Source organism: Pristiophorus japonicus, chromosome 21, assembly GCF_044704955.1.
Source record: "Pristiophorus japonicus isolate sPriJap1 chromosome 21, sPriJap1.hap1, whole genome shotgun sequence".
In the NCBI taxonomy this organism is placed as follows: domain Eukaryota; kingdom Metazoa; phylum Chordata; class Chondrichthyes; family Pristiophoridae; genus Pristiophorus; species Pristiophorus japonicus.
In genome coordinates this window covers 42,135,906-42,154,467 of record NC_091997.1, presented here as the reverse complement: position 1 = coordinate 42,154,467, position 18,562 = coordinate 42,135,906, and the positions used below count along the sequence as shown (strand labels likewise).

The following is an 18,562-nucleotide window of genomic DNA, read 5'->3' as shown; positions in this document are numbered from 1 at the left end:
AGCACACCACTGCAGCGAGCAGTGCGTGCTGCTACAGCAGGGCAACTGCTAAGCAGCCAGGTCGCTGATTGTAGTGCAGGCATGCAATGCAAGACTGATGAAGGAGTGGCAAGAGTCCATAGAGGGATGTGAGCGGGACCCAGGAGAGGCGTGAATCTGAGGCCCAGAAGGGCGAGGGCCCGGGGGCAGCATGGTCCAGCCCACACTGTGATACGTGTGCACGCTCAGTCTGTGCAGCAGAGCTGGTCTCCAGTTAGTCTTGGGTCATCTTTGCCACTGGACCAAGACCTAGCTCAGTCAAGCCCGTGTGGTGTCTGGTGTGCAAAAAACTCCAAGCACAGTCATCTTCCAACCTTCACGATGTAGTTCGGGATCTGGAATATTAGGTCCTTCATTGAAACACCTGTGAACTCATCCCTTTTTGGCCTCATCCTCGCTTCGAGCAACTGCCTATGATGATGATGGTATTAGTGCCACAATGACACAATTAATTCCAAGCATCTTCAACAACTGTGTCCTCATATCTTGAGACATCAGCAGAAGATCACAGAACATAGAAACATAGAAACATAGAAATTTACAGTGCAGAAGGAGGCCATTTCGGCCCATCATGTCTGCGCTGGCCGATAAACAGCCGCACGGCCCTTCATCAGCAGCCCTAAATGTTACTTACCAACCCAAGAACAATGATGGAAAGGCAAAGAACGCTCTGCGCACCAATCTGCCTCACCACAACTGCGACACCCCTTGTACTAAAAACATCTGTACTCCACCCCAGCTGGAGCCATGTGATCTCTTGGGAGAGGGAAAAACCAGATAAAAACCCAGGCCAATTTAGGGAGTAAAAATCTGGAAAAATTCCACACCGACCCATCCAGGCAATCAAAACTAGTCCAGGAGATCACCTTGGCCATATTCTATTCCCTGCAGTACTTACCATTATATGTGTGCCGACCAACAAAGGTCCTTTAATCTAATCCCAGTTACCAGCTCTAGCTCCGTAACCCTGCAGGTTACGGAACTTCAAGTACTCATCCAACCATCTCTTAAAAGTAGTAAGGGTTTCTGCATCCATCACTCTTCCAGATCCCCACAATCCTATGTGTAAAGAAGACACCCTTAAACCCCTATAAACCTTCCACCAACCACCTTAAAACTATGCCCCCTCATAATAGCTCTCTCCACCAATGGAAAAAGACCCTTACTATCCACTATGTCCAGGCCCCTCAATATTTTGTACACCTCGATGAGGTCTCCTCTCAACCTCCTCTGTTCCAATGAGAACAAACCCAGCCTATCCAATCTGTCCTCATGACTAACATTCTCCATTACAGGCAGCATCCTAGTAAATCTCCTCTGCACCCTCTCTAGTGCAATCAGGTCCTTCCTATAATATGACCAGAACTGCACACAGTACTCCAGCTGTGGCCTAACCAAAGTATAATACAATTTAAGCATAAGCTACCTGCTCTTATATTCTATGCCTTGGCCAATAAATGTAAGCATTCCGTATGTCTTCTTAAGCAACTTATCCACCTGGCCTGCTACTTTCAGGGATCTGTGGACAGGCACTCCACGGTCCCTTTCTTCATGTACACTATTGAGTGGCCTACCACTTAATGTGTATACCCTTTCCTTATTAGCCCTCCCAAAGTACATCAGCTCACACTTCTCTGAATTAAATTCCATTTGCCACTGCTCTGCCCACCTGACCAGTATATTGATATCCTCCTGCAGCCCATGACTTTCCTCTTCATTATCAACCACACAGCCAATTTTAGTGTTATATGCAAACCTCTTAATCATACTTCCTATATTCAAATCTAAATCGTTGATATATACCACAAAAAGCAAGGGACCCAGTACTGAGCCCTGTGGAACCTCACTGGAAACCTCCTTGCAGTCACAAAAATATCTATCAATCTTTACACTTTGCTTCCTATCTCCAAGTCAGTTTTGTATCTAACTTACCACTTTGCCCTGGATCCCATGTGCTTTAACCTTCATGACCAGTCTACCATGCCGGACCTTATCAAAAGCCTTGCTAAAATCCATATATACTACATCGTATGCGCTGCCCTCATCGACCCACTTGGTCACCTCCTCAAAAAATTAAATCAGTTTAGTCAAAGACGACCTTCCCTTAAAAAATCTGTGCTGACTGTCCCTAATTAATCCTTGCCTATCCAGATGCAGATTTATCATGTCTTTCAGGATTTTTTCCAATAATTTTCCCACCACTGATGTACGGCTGACAGGCCTGTAATTACTCGGCCGATCCCTTTTTCCCTTCTTAAACACTGGTACTACATTAGCATTCCTCCAATCCACCGGCACCATGCCCATATCCAAAGAGGACTGGAAAATGATGGTCAAGGCCTCTGCTATTTCCTCTTTTACTCTGCTCAACAACCTGGGATGCATTTCATCTAGGCCTGGAGACTTATCTACTTTCAAAACTGCTAAACCCCTTAATACTTCCTCTCTCACTAGACTTATTTCATCCATAATATCACACTCGTCCACTATAGTAGTATATGCATTACCTCTTTCCTTTGTGAAAACAGGTACAAAGTATTCATTAAGGACCCTACCAACATCTTCCACATCCTCACAAAGATCACCCTCATGGTCTCTAATAGGCCCAACACTTTCCTTAGTTACCCTCTTACTCTTAATATACTTATAGAACATCTATGGGTTTTCCTTAATTCTGCTGGCCATGAATTTCTCGTGCTCTGTCTTAGCATTCCTAATATCCTTTTTAATTTGACCTCTTATCTTTCTATATTCCTCAAAAGATTCTAAAGTATTTAGCCATTGATATGTGACATAAGCATCGTTTTTTTTCTTAATCCTCCCCTGCAAGTCCCTAGACATCCAGGGGGCTACAGAATTATTTTTCCCAGCTATTCCTTTAAGGGCACATGTTTGGCCTGATCCTTTTGGATCTCCTCCTTGAATGCATCCCACAGTTTCCAGCCCGTTATGGCCAAATCACTGCTTAACTTAGCAAAATTAGCTTTTCCCCAATTCGGAACTTTTATTCCAGCCTTATTCTTGTCCTTATCCATAACCAACTTAAATCTGACTGAATTATGGTCACTGGCACCCAAATGCTCCCCCACTAATACACCTTCAACTTGCCCAGCTTCATTCCCCAAAACAAAATCCAAGATCCCCCCTCTCATGTTGGGCTTGCTACATACTGACTAAAAAAGTTCTCTTGAATGCACTTCAAGAATTCCGCACCCTCTATACCCTTCACATTAAATTTGTCACCGTCATTTTATTTTTCATAATACATCATAAAACAAGGATTTATCACACACAAAATGAAAGTAACAAACACTTGATACAATTCAGTACAAAATGCATATGTTTGAAGGATAACTCTTCCATGCATATATGTCAAAATAATTAGTCTCTCTGATACTGTACTTGCTTGGTCTGAATTTGATTTTATGCCAATTATATTTTTACCCAAAGTTTCCTCTGGATTCACTTACTCATAATTGCACCCTGAGCAAGGTAGGCAACTCCAAATATTTAAAACATTTCCGCTGTAAACAGGAACAAAGTGCATGTTGCCTAACTTAAAATTGTATCAGGTCTTAATGATATTGTTTAACGTAGGTGAAACTGCTTTATATCTCTTACATAATGATTGAAACCACACTGAGGAAAATCAGCAAAGATTGCTGCCATCTAGAATTAGAAAACAATGCACAAGAGAACAAAGTTAAATAGACACACCGTTGTATAAAGGATGAAGAAGAGTTTAATGGAAAATGAATATGAAATTAAAACAGGAAGTGCTGGAAATTCACAGCATGTGAAAGAGAAAAGTGGTTTGTTGTTTCGGGAAAACACTTCAATACTTTTCTAGATAGAACCAATAGTATTGAAGGGTATTGCCTAAACAATCAGTTCCTTTCAAATACATGTCCAAGTGTCTTTTAAAAGTTCCAATGGAATCTGATTCCACCACCCACTAATGTAGTGCATTCTAGATCTTAACAAACCTCTGTCTGAAAAAAGTCTCTACTTGTTCTTTTACAAATTATTTTAAAGCTCTGACCTCTGGTTACCGACCCACTTGGCACAGGAAACACTTTCTCCAGCAAAACCCCTCATAATTCTTAATACATCTTTCAGGACTCCTCTTAACCTTCGTTGCTCTAAGGAGAACTATCCTAGCTTCTCCAATTTCTCTACATAACTGAAATCCCTCATCCCTGGTATCATCCTGGGAAACATCCTCTGTAACCTCGCCAAGGCCTTGGCATCCTTCCCAAAGTGCGGTGCCCAGAATTGTACACATTACTCCAGCTGAGGCCTGACCATTGATTGGTAAAGGTTTAGCATGACTTTCTTGCTTTCGATTCAAGTTAGAAAGCTGAGTTTCCCATACCCTTACTTAGCCGCCTCATCAACTTGCCCTGGCATTTAAACAATTTGTGAATGTGCATCCCCAGGTCCCTCTGCTTCTACACCTCCACAAAATAATATCATTTAGATTATACTGTCTCTCCACGTTGTTCTTCCCAAAGAGCATCACTTCACAATTATCCGCAGTAAATTGCATCTTCCATGTGTCTGCCCATTTCACCAGTCTGCCTCTGTCCTCCTGAATCTGCTACTATCCTATTCACTATTTACTACGTTGCCAAGTTTTGTATCATCCACAAAATTCAAAATTGTACTCCCTGCAGAAAAAAGCAATGGTCCTAATACTGACCACTGGGGGATCCCACTGCATACTTCCCTCCACTCAGTAAAATCATCCATTCACCATTACTCTCTGCTTGGTCTCGCTCAGCCATCGACGTACCCAATTTGCCACTCTCCCTCTAATATCATGTGCTTCTATTTTGTGAATAACTCTGTTACGTGGCACTTGATCAAATGCCTTTTGAAAGTCCATGGGGCTAGAGATTTGTCTCATGCTCTAATGGATTGGCTGCCCATTATCTGTCACACCTGATATTCAGTGCCACTGACTGGATCCAGCACTGCTTTCGTCCTCGTTGGGCCACAAACATATGGATTATTAAGATTTTCCTACATATATTTTAGGAATTCTTTACCTTCCATGCCATTTACTCAATGGCAAGGAAGGTAAAGAATTCACCGCCTCCGCCACCCCCCCCCCCCCAGTCGATATTAGATTAATTGAAGTCCCCTACTATTACTGCTCTATTGTTTTTACATTTATCTGTAATTTGGCTACAGATTTTCTCCTCTATCTAATTCTCACAATGTATGAGTCGACAAGAAACACCTAACAAAGTAACAGCTCCTTTTCTGTTCCTTAACTCTAAACAAATAGATTCCATTTTTGAAACCTCTGATATATTGTCCCTCTGTAGACCTGTAATGTTATCCTTGATCAATACTGCCAAAACTCCTCTTGTCATTTTTTTTCTTCCCTGTCCCTCTTGAATGCATTGTAGGCAGGAATTTTTACTTCCCATTTCTGCCCATGTTTAAGGCAGGTCTTTGTTATAGCCATTATATCATAACATCCACGTGGCAACTTTCGCCTGTAGGTCATCAACCTTATTTGTAACTCTCTCGCACTAACAAACATGCGTTCCAATACTATGTTAGTTGGCTTTGCTTTTTTCCTCCATTTAATTCATGTTCTTTCTACACTATTCTTTGTTCTGTTACTGTTTGTGCCACCTAGCAATCATTTTGTGGGAAACTGAGAAAAATAAGGTCATATATATATACTCATACTATTTTAACCTCTATATATGCATACCTATGTATATATATATATATGTTATATATGGAGAAATGTAACATGGGTATATTTCTCTGTGATATGACTATACCTGACTTATTGCAAAGGTGAGTTTATAGAAGAAGCAAGAAAGACCTGGCATTTATATAACTTCTTACACAACCTCAGAACATGACAATGTGATTTTCAGCCAATTAAGTACTTTTAAAGTGTATGGAAGCGCGGCAGTCAAATTGCACACAGCAAGGTCCCACAAACAGCAATGAGATAATGACGAGATAATTAATTGGTCAGGGATAAATATTGGACAGAGGACCAGGACAAATCATCTTCAGAAAGTGCCATGGGATCACCCAAAGTCTGAACACAGGCAGTGACCTGAGAAGTTTCAGAAGTAAAACGGTTCCGTATTTTAAGACCTTAACAAATATATAAAGTATAATTTTATTAATTGCGATTGTAAGTCCCGGAACCTGAGGAACAGCTGATGTGACATTTATAGAACTATCTGCCCTGTATTTAATATCGAAGACTATTTCTTGTATCCTTGTTGATGAAAGGGAATGCCACCTTTTAATTAAGCAGAAAGTGGAAGGTTTCAAATGAAGAAGTTACTTTGGAAAGGAGTGAAACGTTTGCCTGAAAACCACCTGCGGTTAGAACCAAAATCGATCAATTTTTTGTAACGTCAAAGGAATATCCTGGTGTGCCCCTTAAAAGGGACACACCTCGCCCAGAATGAATATTCCTTTCAATCCAACAGTGAAGCAGAGCAACTTGGGCAGATATTGTTTTCAGAGCTGACCCCCGATACAGCCGATTTGTGAGATTCCAGATCGCTGTTTCCAGGAGCAATCACCATGTGGGAAATATATTCACATTAACAAAATAAAACGAACCTAAATCATTTTTAATTTGAGCGCGTTACTTTATTCATTGTAATAAGTGTAAACATTTTGTGCTGGGCAACACTCTGCGGAATGGTTTGTCTACTTGAATGAATGAGTTAGTCTGCTGAGAAAGATGGGTTAACTTAACCAACATCGGAATGTAGTAGGAAGCAGTTAGTTAACACAGCAATATTACCAACAACAATCACCATGCTGTGGTTTTAAATTCATACACTTTATATATTTGCATCTACAGATGGTCATTAAATTAAGATATAGCTGAGCTGCGGTGATTGGCAGTGAGTTTTACCCTATCCCGGGCTGGATAAATGGGAACAGATCCCCTCTAATGACATTGTGTGTGCTTTGCACAGAGACAGGACAGGATCCAGATTGTCCATCAAACACTGCGTCGCCTCACCAAGATCGACAGCATGAACCTGGGCTCAGTCACAAGGCCCCGGGACAAGGCGGAAACCTTCTGTCTGCTCCTGGATGGGCAGCTCGGGGAGCTGGAAGAATGTGTCCGGAAACCGGGCTCAGACTCCAGGCCGAGGAGATTCTCCTCCATTAACAAATACTTTAAGAAACTGAGAATGTTTCTCAAACAGAAGGTGGGACAATTGATATTTGACTGTGTGATTACTGACATTTAGCTCATTTCACCCCATTTAAATCTGTTCATTCTCTAATGATTGTCCTGAATATTTCTCTTTCTCAGACATTCAGTGACTGCGCCTGGGAAATAGTCCGCGTTGAGACCAGGGCCCGTTTACAACAGATTCGTACCATAATGGGGAAAATTAGAAGAGATTTTCCATAGACATGTTTAGTAGTAATTGGTATTTTGATTATTTATTTAAAAATGCTTGAATGTTATTTTAAGTGTTGCTCTGCTTGTTGTTCAATCAACTTCATAAACCAGCAAAAAAGACCAGAAGAACCTAAAGATTTCCCAATTATATATTATATAGAGACTACGGACATTGATTTACTTTTTACATTGTTCCGTTTCAAAGGAAACAATATTTATTATAACATTATTCAGGGCAATATACACCAATTGACAATATTTATTTTGTTTTGAAGATACTTAGTGCATGATAGAAATGCTTAGTGTGCATGTATCTGTCGATATATATCCATATATATATAAAGCATACATACAGTTGAAAAATTTGATAAGCCATATTTATTCAAAGCAGCTTCGTACGAAATTACAGTGAAACGATACACATTTTGTACGTTGATCACTTTTATGAAGTGGCTTTTATTTTAGAACAGTGTTTCTGTCTTTTGTCTGTTTATTCGCGGTGAAATGGCAGACAAATGGAAGTTGACATTTAATACAGAAATGTGGAAAACTACAGAATTCCCTCCCGAAAACTCACTCTCTTGCTATTTATCTCTCCTTTCTCTCTCTTTGACCAAGCCTGTCGTAATATCTCCTTTGTCCAATTTTCTTTGATAACACTCCCGAGAAGCGCTTTGCGGCGTTTGACTACGTTAAAGGTGCTATATAAATACACCTTATTGTTGTGACGTATTTTGGGAGGAAGAATGAAGAGAGGCAATATAAACAAAATAGTACAATTTGAAAGGGGATGCAGGAACAGAGGGCTGGATTTTGCGGGGGTCAGTGGGCACGATCGGTGGTGGGTCGGGTGGGAAAGATGTTTTTCCCCAACGAGTGGAGATCCCACTGTGATCTGGCATCCATGCGCATTTACCAAATTTCGGGTCTGTGAGCGCTGAGCAGACCCGACATGCAGCTGTGTCGGGGGCAATTATAATCATTAGTGGCTTGTTTACAGTCACTTCTCAATCTTTTCTTTCTCATTTCTGCTCCCCCACTGTCAACACTTCAACTCGTCTCATGTCTTCCGAATTTATTGATATTTATAGTTGTGGTGTCTTCATGTAATTAAATATTGCAGTTTTATAAAAGGCGTAAAATGAGTTTCAAAAGAAATGTTAATATATTGGTATTTATTAAGAGTTGGGAATAGACCATCTTTTTCTAAACTGGAAACTTTTTAGACTGAATAAAAATATGTTGGTGTAAATAAATTGTTTTCAATATTACACTTTTACTGGAGTGATATTTATTTCTCATTTGTGTCTGTCAGTTTTCCACACTGACTATACATTCTCTGGATTGCCACACCTGCTGCCTGTTACTGGGAGTCCCTCTCCGCTCTATTCTCCCTTCTCCACTGCCCTCTTGTTCCACACCAGTCAAAACTCTGAATCCTTTTTGAACCCCAACTTTCCTTCTCCGAGACAGTACCACTGTGTTACTCTTCTGCTGCTCAACTGAGTATTCTCACTCCACACTATTCTCTCAAGTGGAAGAATGTGAAGGCACAAAAACAACACTCTCATGGACAAGGACTGCAACTGTATCATAACAGCTGACTTTTCAAAATAGAATTGCAAATGTTGAGCAATTTTCAAGGGTAAAAGCTGAGAAAAAATGTAATCAGAACTTGAGATAATCTTCAGTGAGATTTGTGGCCTAAAGATGCGTTCATCGACCGTGATCACTTACATGGTAGTTTACATAGGCCAGTTAACCGGTACTGTTGCTGTATTTGCAACTCCTACCCCTTAATCTTTCCACAACTAATTCACCAGCCTACCACGCGCTCACACCCAACAGTCCAACATCATTACCGTCAAATTTTATGAGCCAGTGGCCACTTTGGGAAATCAGATGGTCAAGTTCACACGGGCAAGACCTACTGTAAATGTTGGTATTGGACTTTACAATGGGAGAAAGTTAGCTCAAATAGTGTGACACAAACATGACATCAGGAAGTCAGTCTGTGCAGCAGGAAATGTGCGAGGATCAAAGATTTGTATTTATTATAGATTAATGTGTTGTTACAATTACTTACTATCTCCCTTTATGTTTCCCACCAGTGTTAACCATATAGTGTAATAGAATCATTGAATCATAGAATGATGCAGCAGACAATGAGGCCGAGCGGCCCATCATATCTGTACCGGCTCTTTGAACCGCTATCCAACTAATCCCCTCCCCCGACTCCTTCCCCAGAGCCCAGCAAATTTCCTCTTCAAGTGGTTCTCCTATTCCCTTTTGATCATTATTATTGACTCTGCTTCCGCCATGCTTTCAGGCCGTGCATTCCAGATCTGATCAAGAATAAATGTCTGATCATCACACCTCTGGATAAGACCATAAAAAATAGGAGCAGGAGAAGGCCATCCGGACCCCGAGCCTGCTCCACTATTCCACAAGCTCAGAGCTGATCTTCTCCCTCAACCTCATGGTCCAGCCCTATCCCCAGCGCCCTTAATTCCCTTAGTGTTCAACAATATAGGAAGATAAGAACTAGAAGCAGGAGTAGAAGAAACAGGAGCAGGAGTAATTATCTTAAATCTGTGCAGTCCGGATACTGACCCTTCTGCCACAGGAAGCAGCTTCTCCTTATTTATCTAGAAAAACTATTTTCCCTCAAGCTCCCTAATCTCTGTTTCGTCTCCGTTCTATACTTTTAAATTCATTCTTAGAACATTCTTCAGCACAGATTACAATTATAGGCGTATTTTGAAATGTTACTTTTCGTCTGAGCTCTCCTTCTCACCTTTGACCCCCAGCCTCGGATGTTCAATGAAATATGCCTAAACTAAAATATTTGATGAAAAGATTCTCACCGACACATGATCTTTGTAAGTTGCTGCAATCTGATTGTTTGACGGAAGCGAGAATAACTGTCTGCTGCTGTCTACAGCTGGTACTCCTGGGATCTCAGTCCCAGAGCCACTGGGCGGGAGTTATTGTTCGCGGTTACAGCTGAGAGTGATTTTGTGACATTCCCTGTGTAACCGGGGAAATCCCGGATATCCCAAACCTTTCCCAGCTCCCCCTCCCCCTCTCAGTGTGAGCCGGTCTGTTTACAATCAATCCTCACTTTCGGAAATGACAAAACTCGTCACTTTCCCTGAGACACTTTCGCTTTCACTGAAATTGACACAAGGCTCATTTCCAGAGAGAAACTGACACGGACACTTTCCCGGGAGAGACACAAGAAAGAAACGGTGAAAGAAAAGGCATCGGGATCATGTTCGGACTCAGAGTCGAAGCGGATTCAATATTCTTTAAAACAAAATGTCAAAATCACTCCAGGAAACAGCCCAGAAATGAGAAACAACTTCGACTTAAATAGCAGAGTCTCGGATAGGGGACTCCGGGCGGGGATAGCGGGAATCAAGCGGTGCCCTGGGCTGTGAGCCGGGCTCTCTGCAATGTCCAAGCTGCGAAGTGTGAACAGTCCCAGCGCGATGTGAGCAAACCGGGGAGAGAGCGGGTTTAAAATGGAGCCGCTGTCTCTGGAGCCGAATTTCAGCATTAAATCCGCGGCCCCGGGATTCCCGCTGTTCGTGTCACTGTAAACTCGATTATAAAATACAGCCCCCAACACATGTCCACACTCCACCAATACAGAGCCTCCCTCTGCACCACCTTAGTGCCCCGGGGAACCGAATCCACACAACACGGAGCTGAAGCCGAGCGCTGGTTGGGATCTTTTCTCGGGCATTTTCCAGTCGCTGCTTCAGGAATCTCTAGTTTTTGGATTCCTCACCTCAGACAAAAAACGCACAAACTATTGCTCTCCTGCCGCTCTTCCAAATCTCCTGCAGCCTGATTTCACTTTTGGAATGTAATGCCACCCATTGAAGCCGGCAGCATGGCAGTGTCCGCTCCCAGCAGTGTCCAGCCGCACTCCCACACCACTCGGCAACACAGGCGGCCGCTCCCGGATCACAAGCCGCTGCATTTCCACTTCCAGACTTTAATTCAGTGACACAATCGTTTTCGGAGCTGAAGCCGGACCCGCTCGGCTTCTGAGCCTTCAGATCGGTGCTTTAACCTGGGTCGGTTAAGCATGGCTTTGGCGAGTATTTGGAGATGTTGCGTTGTGTTGGTCTTGTTGCCCGGGACCCTGAGTCTGGGCTGTGAGAGGCTGCAGTTACAGCAAGTTCTCAACACACGCACTCTGAGCAAACTGAATGAAATGGTGAGTTTAACCTGCATCCCGAGCCGGATTCCGAACCACACAGGGGCTGTTTGTTGTGAAAAGTCAGATATGGGGAGATAGTTGGGGTTTTATAACTGTATCAAATAAAAGTCACTGATGCTCCAGTATTGCTGTCTCTCGGGTTGTCAGTAACAGCGATTATCTTCTGTCTCAGGGCGGTCGCATCCCTCGACAGTGTGTAAGAGAGAAGCTCTCGCTGAAAACCAAGCCCCTGAATCTGGTGAAACTTTCGGAGGTATTACAGGTGATTGTTGTTTTATTTTATTCAAACTCGACTTTTATCAAAAGTACGAGTAAGTTCAACATCCGGGCCAAAACTTTAATCAGGAAATTAAAATCCAGTGTTGACCGCCCATTGATGTGAACGTGGAAGCACTATCTCACTCTCTCCGACGATGTCAGTCTTTCTATCTAATTCGTTAACTCGCTCATTTACTCTCAATGTCATTCTCTCTAATATCTCATTCACTCAAACTAGCTCACTCACTCTAACTATCACACTCCCTCTAATTATCTCAATCTCATTACCTCACTCATTATCTCACTCCCTTTAATTATCTTATTACATCCAATCATCTCACGCCCTCTATTCACTTAACCCAATATAATCTGTGTGCTCCCATAACAAACTGCTTCCCAGTCATTGTCTCACTTCCTCTTACCATATCACCACCTCTATGTCACTCACTGTAACCATCTCACGCCTTCAGTTCACGCCCTCTAATTATCCGACTCACTGAAATCTTCTCAACACCTCTAATCATCTTGTTCCTGATGTTTATCTTAATCCCTGTAACCATCTGCCTCCCTCTAACCTTGTCACTCCGGAGCTATGATGATAATTGTGAGGTTTGCCCGATCCCGGGTTGGTTAAATCATAGAGTCATGTAATAATACCGCACAGAGGGCGGTCATTATGCCCATCGTGCCTATGTGGCCTCATTGCAACAGCTTTCCAATTAATCCCACTAAGCTGCCCACTCCCCATAACCGTGTACATATTTCCCCTTCAACTATTAAATCATTGGAGCATATAATGATCCAGCACAATAGGAGGCCATGCGGCCCATCGTTCCTATGCTAGTTCTTTGAAAGAGCTATAAAATTTATCCCACACCCATGTTGTTTCCCAATAACCCTACACAGTTTTCCCATTGAATTATTTATCCAAATTCTTTTAGAAAGTTGTTATTGAATCTGCTTCCACCAGCCTTTCAGACATTTATTGCGGATCTAACAAATCGCCGTGTAAAGAAACTATCCGGCATCACACCTCCAATTCTTTTGCCAATTACCAATTGTGCCCTCTTGTTACTGATTCTTCTACCATTAGAAGCAGTTCTCTTTATTGAGCCTATCACACATCATCATAGGCGATCCCTCGAACGAGGATGACTTGCTTCCACATGGGTTCACAGATGTTTCAATGAAGGACCCGATATTCCAGTCCTGAACTCCAATCGAAGGGGCGGAAGATGTCTGTGCGTCGATTTTTTTAACGTGTGATGATCGTTGCACATCAGCCACCACATGGGCTTGATAGAGCTAGGGCTTTATCTAATGGCAAGGGTTAACCAGGACGACTGGAGACCTGCTCTGCTGCACGGACCTAGTGCACACACATATCGCAGTGCTGCCCCTGGGCCCTCAGCTCTTCTGGGCCCCGAACGCTAATTTGCCGGACCTCCACCACGATCTCTCATCTGCCACGGTTTCTCGCTGCTCCTCTGCCACAAACTTTCACCTCAGCTCCGCCACGATTTCTCACAGTTCCTCCACCACGATCTCTCGCCGCTTCTCTGCCACAAAAACATTCGCAGCACCTCCGCCACGATCTCTCACAGTTCATCCACCCCTACCTTCCCGCTCCTCCAGTGTACCTGGGTCCCGCCGATGTTCCTGCCCACCGTATCACTATTCTACCATCATCAACTCTCTCCATTACTGCATCAAAGAACTCAATCAAGTTAATCAAACATGATTTGCCTTTAACGAATCCCTTCTACCGATCATGTATTAACCCGTTTTCTCAAAGTGATAATTAATTATCTCTTGATTTATTGTCTCGAATACATATCCCAGCCCCAGTGTTAAGCCGACTGGCCTGTATTTTCTGGAATTGTGTTGTCTCGTTTTAAAACCTATAGCTTCAATCGTCCAAGGAGAACGAGATTTGTATGCACTTCCTTTCCCTTCATGGGATTGTGCCTAGACTGCATCCAAACTATGCCCGCCATGAAGGCCTCCCATTGCTGATTGAAAGATTTACCTGCAAATCTTTGATTAAAATCCGCATGGACCAGAACCTCTTTCTGGGTTCTGAAATTAGCCCTCCGCCAGTTTAATATTTTCACCTGTCATTGTTGCTGGTCCTTTCCCATAAATACTCGAAAGCTAAATGGGAACAGACCCCCTCTAATGACATTGTGTGTGTTAAGAACATAAGAACATAAGAATTAGGAACAGGAGTAGGCCATCTACCCCCTCGAGCCTGCTTCGCCATTCAACAAGATCATGGCTGATCTGGCCGTGGACTCAGCTCCACTTACCCGCCCGATCCCCGTAACCCTTAATTCCCTTATTGGTTCAAAATCTATCTATCTGTGATTTGAATACATTCAATGAGCTAGCCTCAACTGCTTCCTTGGGCAGAGAATTCCACAGATTCACAACCCTCTGGGAGAAGAAATTCCTTCTCAACTCGGTTTTAAATTGCCTCCCCCTTATTTTGAGGGTGTGCCCCCTAGTTCTAGTCTCCCCGACCAGTGGAAACAACCTCTCTGCCTCTATCTTGTCTATCCATTTCATTATTTTAAATGTTTCTATAAGATCACCCCTCATCCTACTGAACTCCAACGAGTAAAGACCCAGTCTACTCAATCTATCATCATAAGGTAACCCCCTCATCTCCAGAATCAGCCTAGTGAATCGTCTCTGTACCCCCTCCAAAGCTAGTATATCCTTCCTTAAGTAAGATGACCAAAACTGCAAGCAGTACTCCAGGTGCGGCCTCACTAATACTCTGTAGAGTTGCAGCAGGACCTCCCTGCTTTTGTTCTCCATCCCTCTCGCAATGAAGGCGAACATTCCATTCACCTTCCTGATTACCTGCTGCACCTGCAAACTAACACTAGTCTGAAAACGCCCGATCTCGTCTGATTTGGGAAACTAAACAGAGTCAGGCCTGGTTAGTACTTGGATGGGAGACTGCCTGGGAATACCAGGTGCAGTAGGCTTGCCTTGTAAATGTCTGGTGTGTCATCCAGGTCGGGTGGTACGGTTTAATGTTTTATGTTTTATAGGTAGACTCTAAAAGAGTTTCATGCACAAGGACATCCAAAAGAGTTTCATGCACAAGGACATCATCATGCCCGGCAACCAAATTTTAATTTGATTTTATGTTTTTAAGTTAATTTGTTTTAATTGCCGGTGCTGTTAGTGTCCCCCTCCCCTTTTATAGGGGGCACTTGGAGAAAAAATATGTTTTTGTGCCCAAAAAAAAAACCCAAAAAATACTTCAAAAAAATAAAAGGGCCTGTAAATGTTTGGTGTTTCCCCCAGATCGGGGGGCACGGTTTAATGTTTTTTGTTTGCTCCAAAAAGAGTTCCTGCACAAGGACCCCCAGGTCCCTCTGCACCGCAGCATGTTCTAATTTCTCCCCATTCAAATAGTATTCCCTTTTACTGTTTTTTTTTCCAAGGTGGATGTCCTCACATTTTCTGACATTGTATTCCATCTGCCAAACCTTAACCCATTCGCTTAACCTATCTAAATCTCTTTGGAGCCTCTCTGTGTCCTCTACACATTCCGCTTTCCCACTAATCTTTGTGTCATCTGCAAATTTTGTTACGCTACACTCTGTCCCTTCTTCCAGTTCATCTATGTATATTGTAAACAGTTGTGGTCCCAGCACAGATCCCTGGGCAGACCACTAACCACCGATTTCCAACCCGAAAAGGACCCATTTATCCCGACTCTCTGCTTTCTGTTAGCCAGCCAATTCTCGATCCATGCTAATACATTTCCTCTGACTCCACGAAACTTTATCTTCTGCAGTAACCTTTTGTGTGGCACTTTATCGAATGCCTTTTGGAAATTTAATACATCACATCCATTGCTACACCTCTATCCACCTTGCTCGTTATATCCTCAAAGAATTCCAGTAAATTAGTTAAACATGATTTCCCCTTCATGAATCCATGTTGCGTCTGCTTGATTGCACTATTCCTATTTAGATGTCCCGCTATTTCTTCCTTAATGATAGCTTCAAGCATTTTCCCCACTACAGATGTTAAACTAACCGGCCTATAGTTACCTGCCTTTTGTCTGCCCCCTTTTTTAAACAGAGGTGTTACATTAGCTGCTTTCCAATCCACTGGTACCTCCCCAGAGTCCAGAGAATTTTGGTAGATTATAACGAATGCATCTGCTATAACTTCCGCCATCTCTTTTAATACCCTGGGATGCATTTCATCAGGACCAGGGGACGTGTCTACCTTGAGTCCCATTACCGTGTCTACCCACCTAGTGATAGTGATTATCTCAGGGTCCTCCCTTCCCACATTCCCGTGACCAGCAATTTTTGGCATGGTTTTTGTGTATTCCACTGTGAAGAACGAAGCAAAATAATTGTTTAAGGTCTCAGCCATTTCCACATTTCACATTATTAAATCCCCCTTCTCATCTTCTAAGGGACCAACATTTACTTTAGCCACTCTTTTCCGTTTTATATATCGGTAAAAGCTTTTACTATCTATTTTTATGTTTTGCGCAAGTTTACTTTCGTAATCTATCTTTCCTTTCCTTATTGCTTTCTTGGTCATTCTTTGCTGTCGTTTAAAATTTTCCCAATCTTCTAGTTTCCCACTAACCTTGGCCACCTTATACGCATTGGCTTTTAATTTGATACTCTCCTTTATTTCCTTGGTTATCCACTGCTGGTTATCCCTTCTCTTACCACCCTTCTTTTTCACAGAGCCAGGACAGGATCCAGTTTGTCCATCAAACACTCCGTCATCTTACCAAGATCTACAGCATGAACCTGGGTTCAGTCACATGGCCCCGGGGCAAGGTCGAAAACTTTCGTCTTCTCTTGGATGGACAGATCGGGAAGCTGGAAGAATGTGTCAGGAAACCGGGCTCAGACTCCAGGCCGAGCAGAAACGCCTCCATTCACAAATACTTTAAAAAGCTGAGAAAGTTTCTCAAACAGAAGGTGGGACCATTGATACTTGACTGTGAATATCGACATGCAGCTCATTTCACCGCATTTAAATCCGTTCATCCTCTAATGGATTTTCCTCAATATTTCTCTTTTGCAGAGATTCAGTAACTGCGCCTTGGAAAATAATCCGGGCTGAGACCAAGACCTGTTTGCAACAGATCCTTTTCATCACGGCAAAAATCAGAAGAGAAATTCAAGATTTTCCATAGACGTGTTTAACAGAGCATGGCAACCATAATTATTTATCGTCAAATTGTTCAATTTTATTAAATTGTTACATTCCAAAGACATGTTTAGTACAGACTGGGAATGATGAATATTTATTTAAATTATCTTCTACTTATAAAAGAATCATTATATTTTTACAGACATTATATTGTATTGCAGCTAAGTGACTGATGGAGAACAAGTAATATCTTGATATTGTTCCATATATAATTATTTATTTTAATTTATTGATACATATTACCGTGATATTTTCCTGTGATGTAATGTTAAGATTTCATTGGAGCGAGTCTGAGGAAAATGCTGTATCTGTCCCGTTCATTATGGACTGGCAGCAGCTACAATGAAAAGTTTCATCTCAGGTTTGCTCTGTTGGGCACCTTATTCCACTCGCTGGTTTTCCAGTGTCAGCTCTCTGCACTGGCCCACGCGGCTCACACGACTGTTCCTCCTCATCCCACCTGAATTGAGTCAGTTTTATTATTGTGATATCTTCATACAATAAAATGTTACCGTTTTTACACAATGTGTCAAGTCAAATAAATAACAAATATGCATTTCTTGAAATGGAACAGAATTTAAATGACAATGTTTACATTGTTTTTTTAGATAAATATACATCAATAATTTCTGCCTCTCATGCTTTATGAGAAGCTATTTATTTATCGTGCCGGTAAATGCACTTGGTTTGCCATTTTTAATTATAAATACTTTTTGATTCGCTCGCACATGCAAATGCTCAAGCACACAATCCACTGATTCCATCATCCAGCAGCATTAGTTTGTCCCTTCTGTACCTCAATATCTCTGATTGCCACTTCGAGCATGATAAAGAGTGTCAGAGATTGGAGATTTGACTGCCCTTCTCATGGTTATTAGAGACATCCTTTGTCACAGAGACATCCTGTCTGTCATTGTCCTCCTTAACCTCTCTCGTGTGTGCCACATGATCTATCATTCCATCGTTTCCCACCATTTCTCCTGTGAGATTCACTTCTGTGGCACTGTCCTTGCTTGGCCCTGCCTCTACATGACCAATCCACTTCCTAAAATGGCTTCTCTCTCAGGCCCAGTTCATTCACTTTTGGTATCCCTTAAGAAACTTGCTCTTTCTTTCATCTACATGCTTCCCTTTGATAACATCATTCTTTCACATAGGGTCAACTTCCTTATGTGTGTTGTTGACTTTTAGCTTTGTCCCTCCTACCGTCACCCTTAATTCATGGACCACCACTGTACCATCTGACTGTAAATCATAGGTGAGCCAGAATTGTTCCCAACTCAGGACCAGCAAAGCCAAAGCCACCCTATTTAAATCACACCAAAAACTCTATAACAAGCCCCAATTTCATCCCCCTCCTTGGCAGCTCACTCAGGCTGAATCCAAACCTGTGCCTTATCTGG

At 42.3% G+C, this 18,562-nt stretch overlaps 1 protein-coding gene across 1 annotated transcript; it reads left to right on the top strand.

The window, feature by feature from the left end:
• Positions 1 to 11,555: 11,555 nt before the first annotated feature.
• LOC139233665 (interferon alpha-21-like) lies at positions 11,556 to 17,069 on the top strand. The gene is made up of 4 exons (XM_070864069.1): positions 11,556 to 11,687; positions 11,863 to 11,952; positions 16,685 to 16,924; positions 17,031 to 17,069. The coding sequence occupies exons 1-4, from the start codon at positions 11,556 to 11,558 to the stop codon at positions 17,067 to 17,069; spliced, it is 501 nt and encodes a 166-aa protein (XP_070720170.1).
• The last annotated feature ends 1,493 nt before the right edge of the window (positions 17,070 to 18,562 follow it).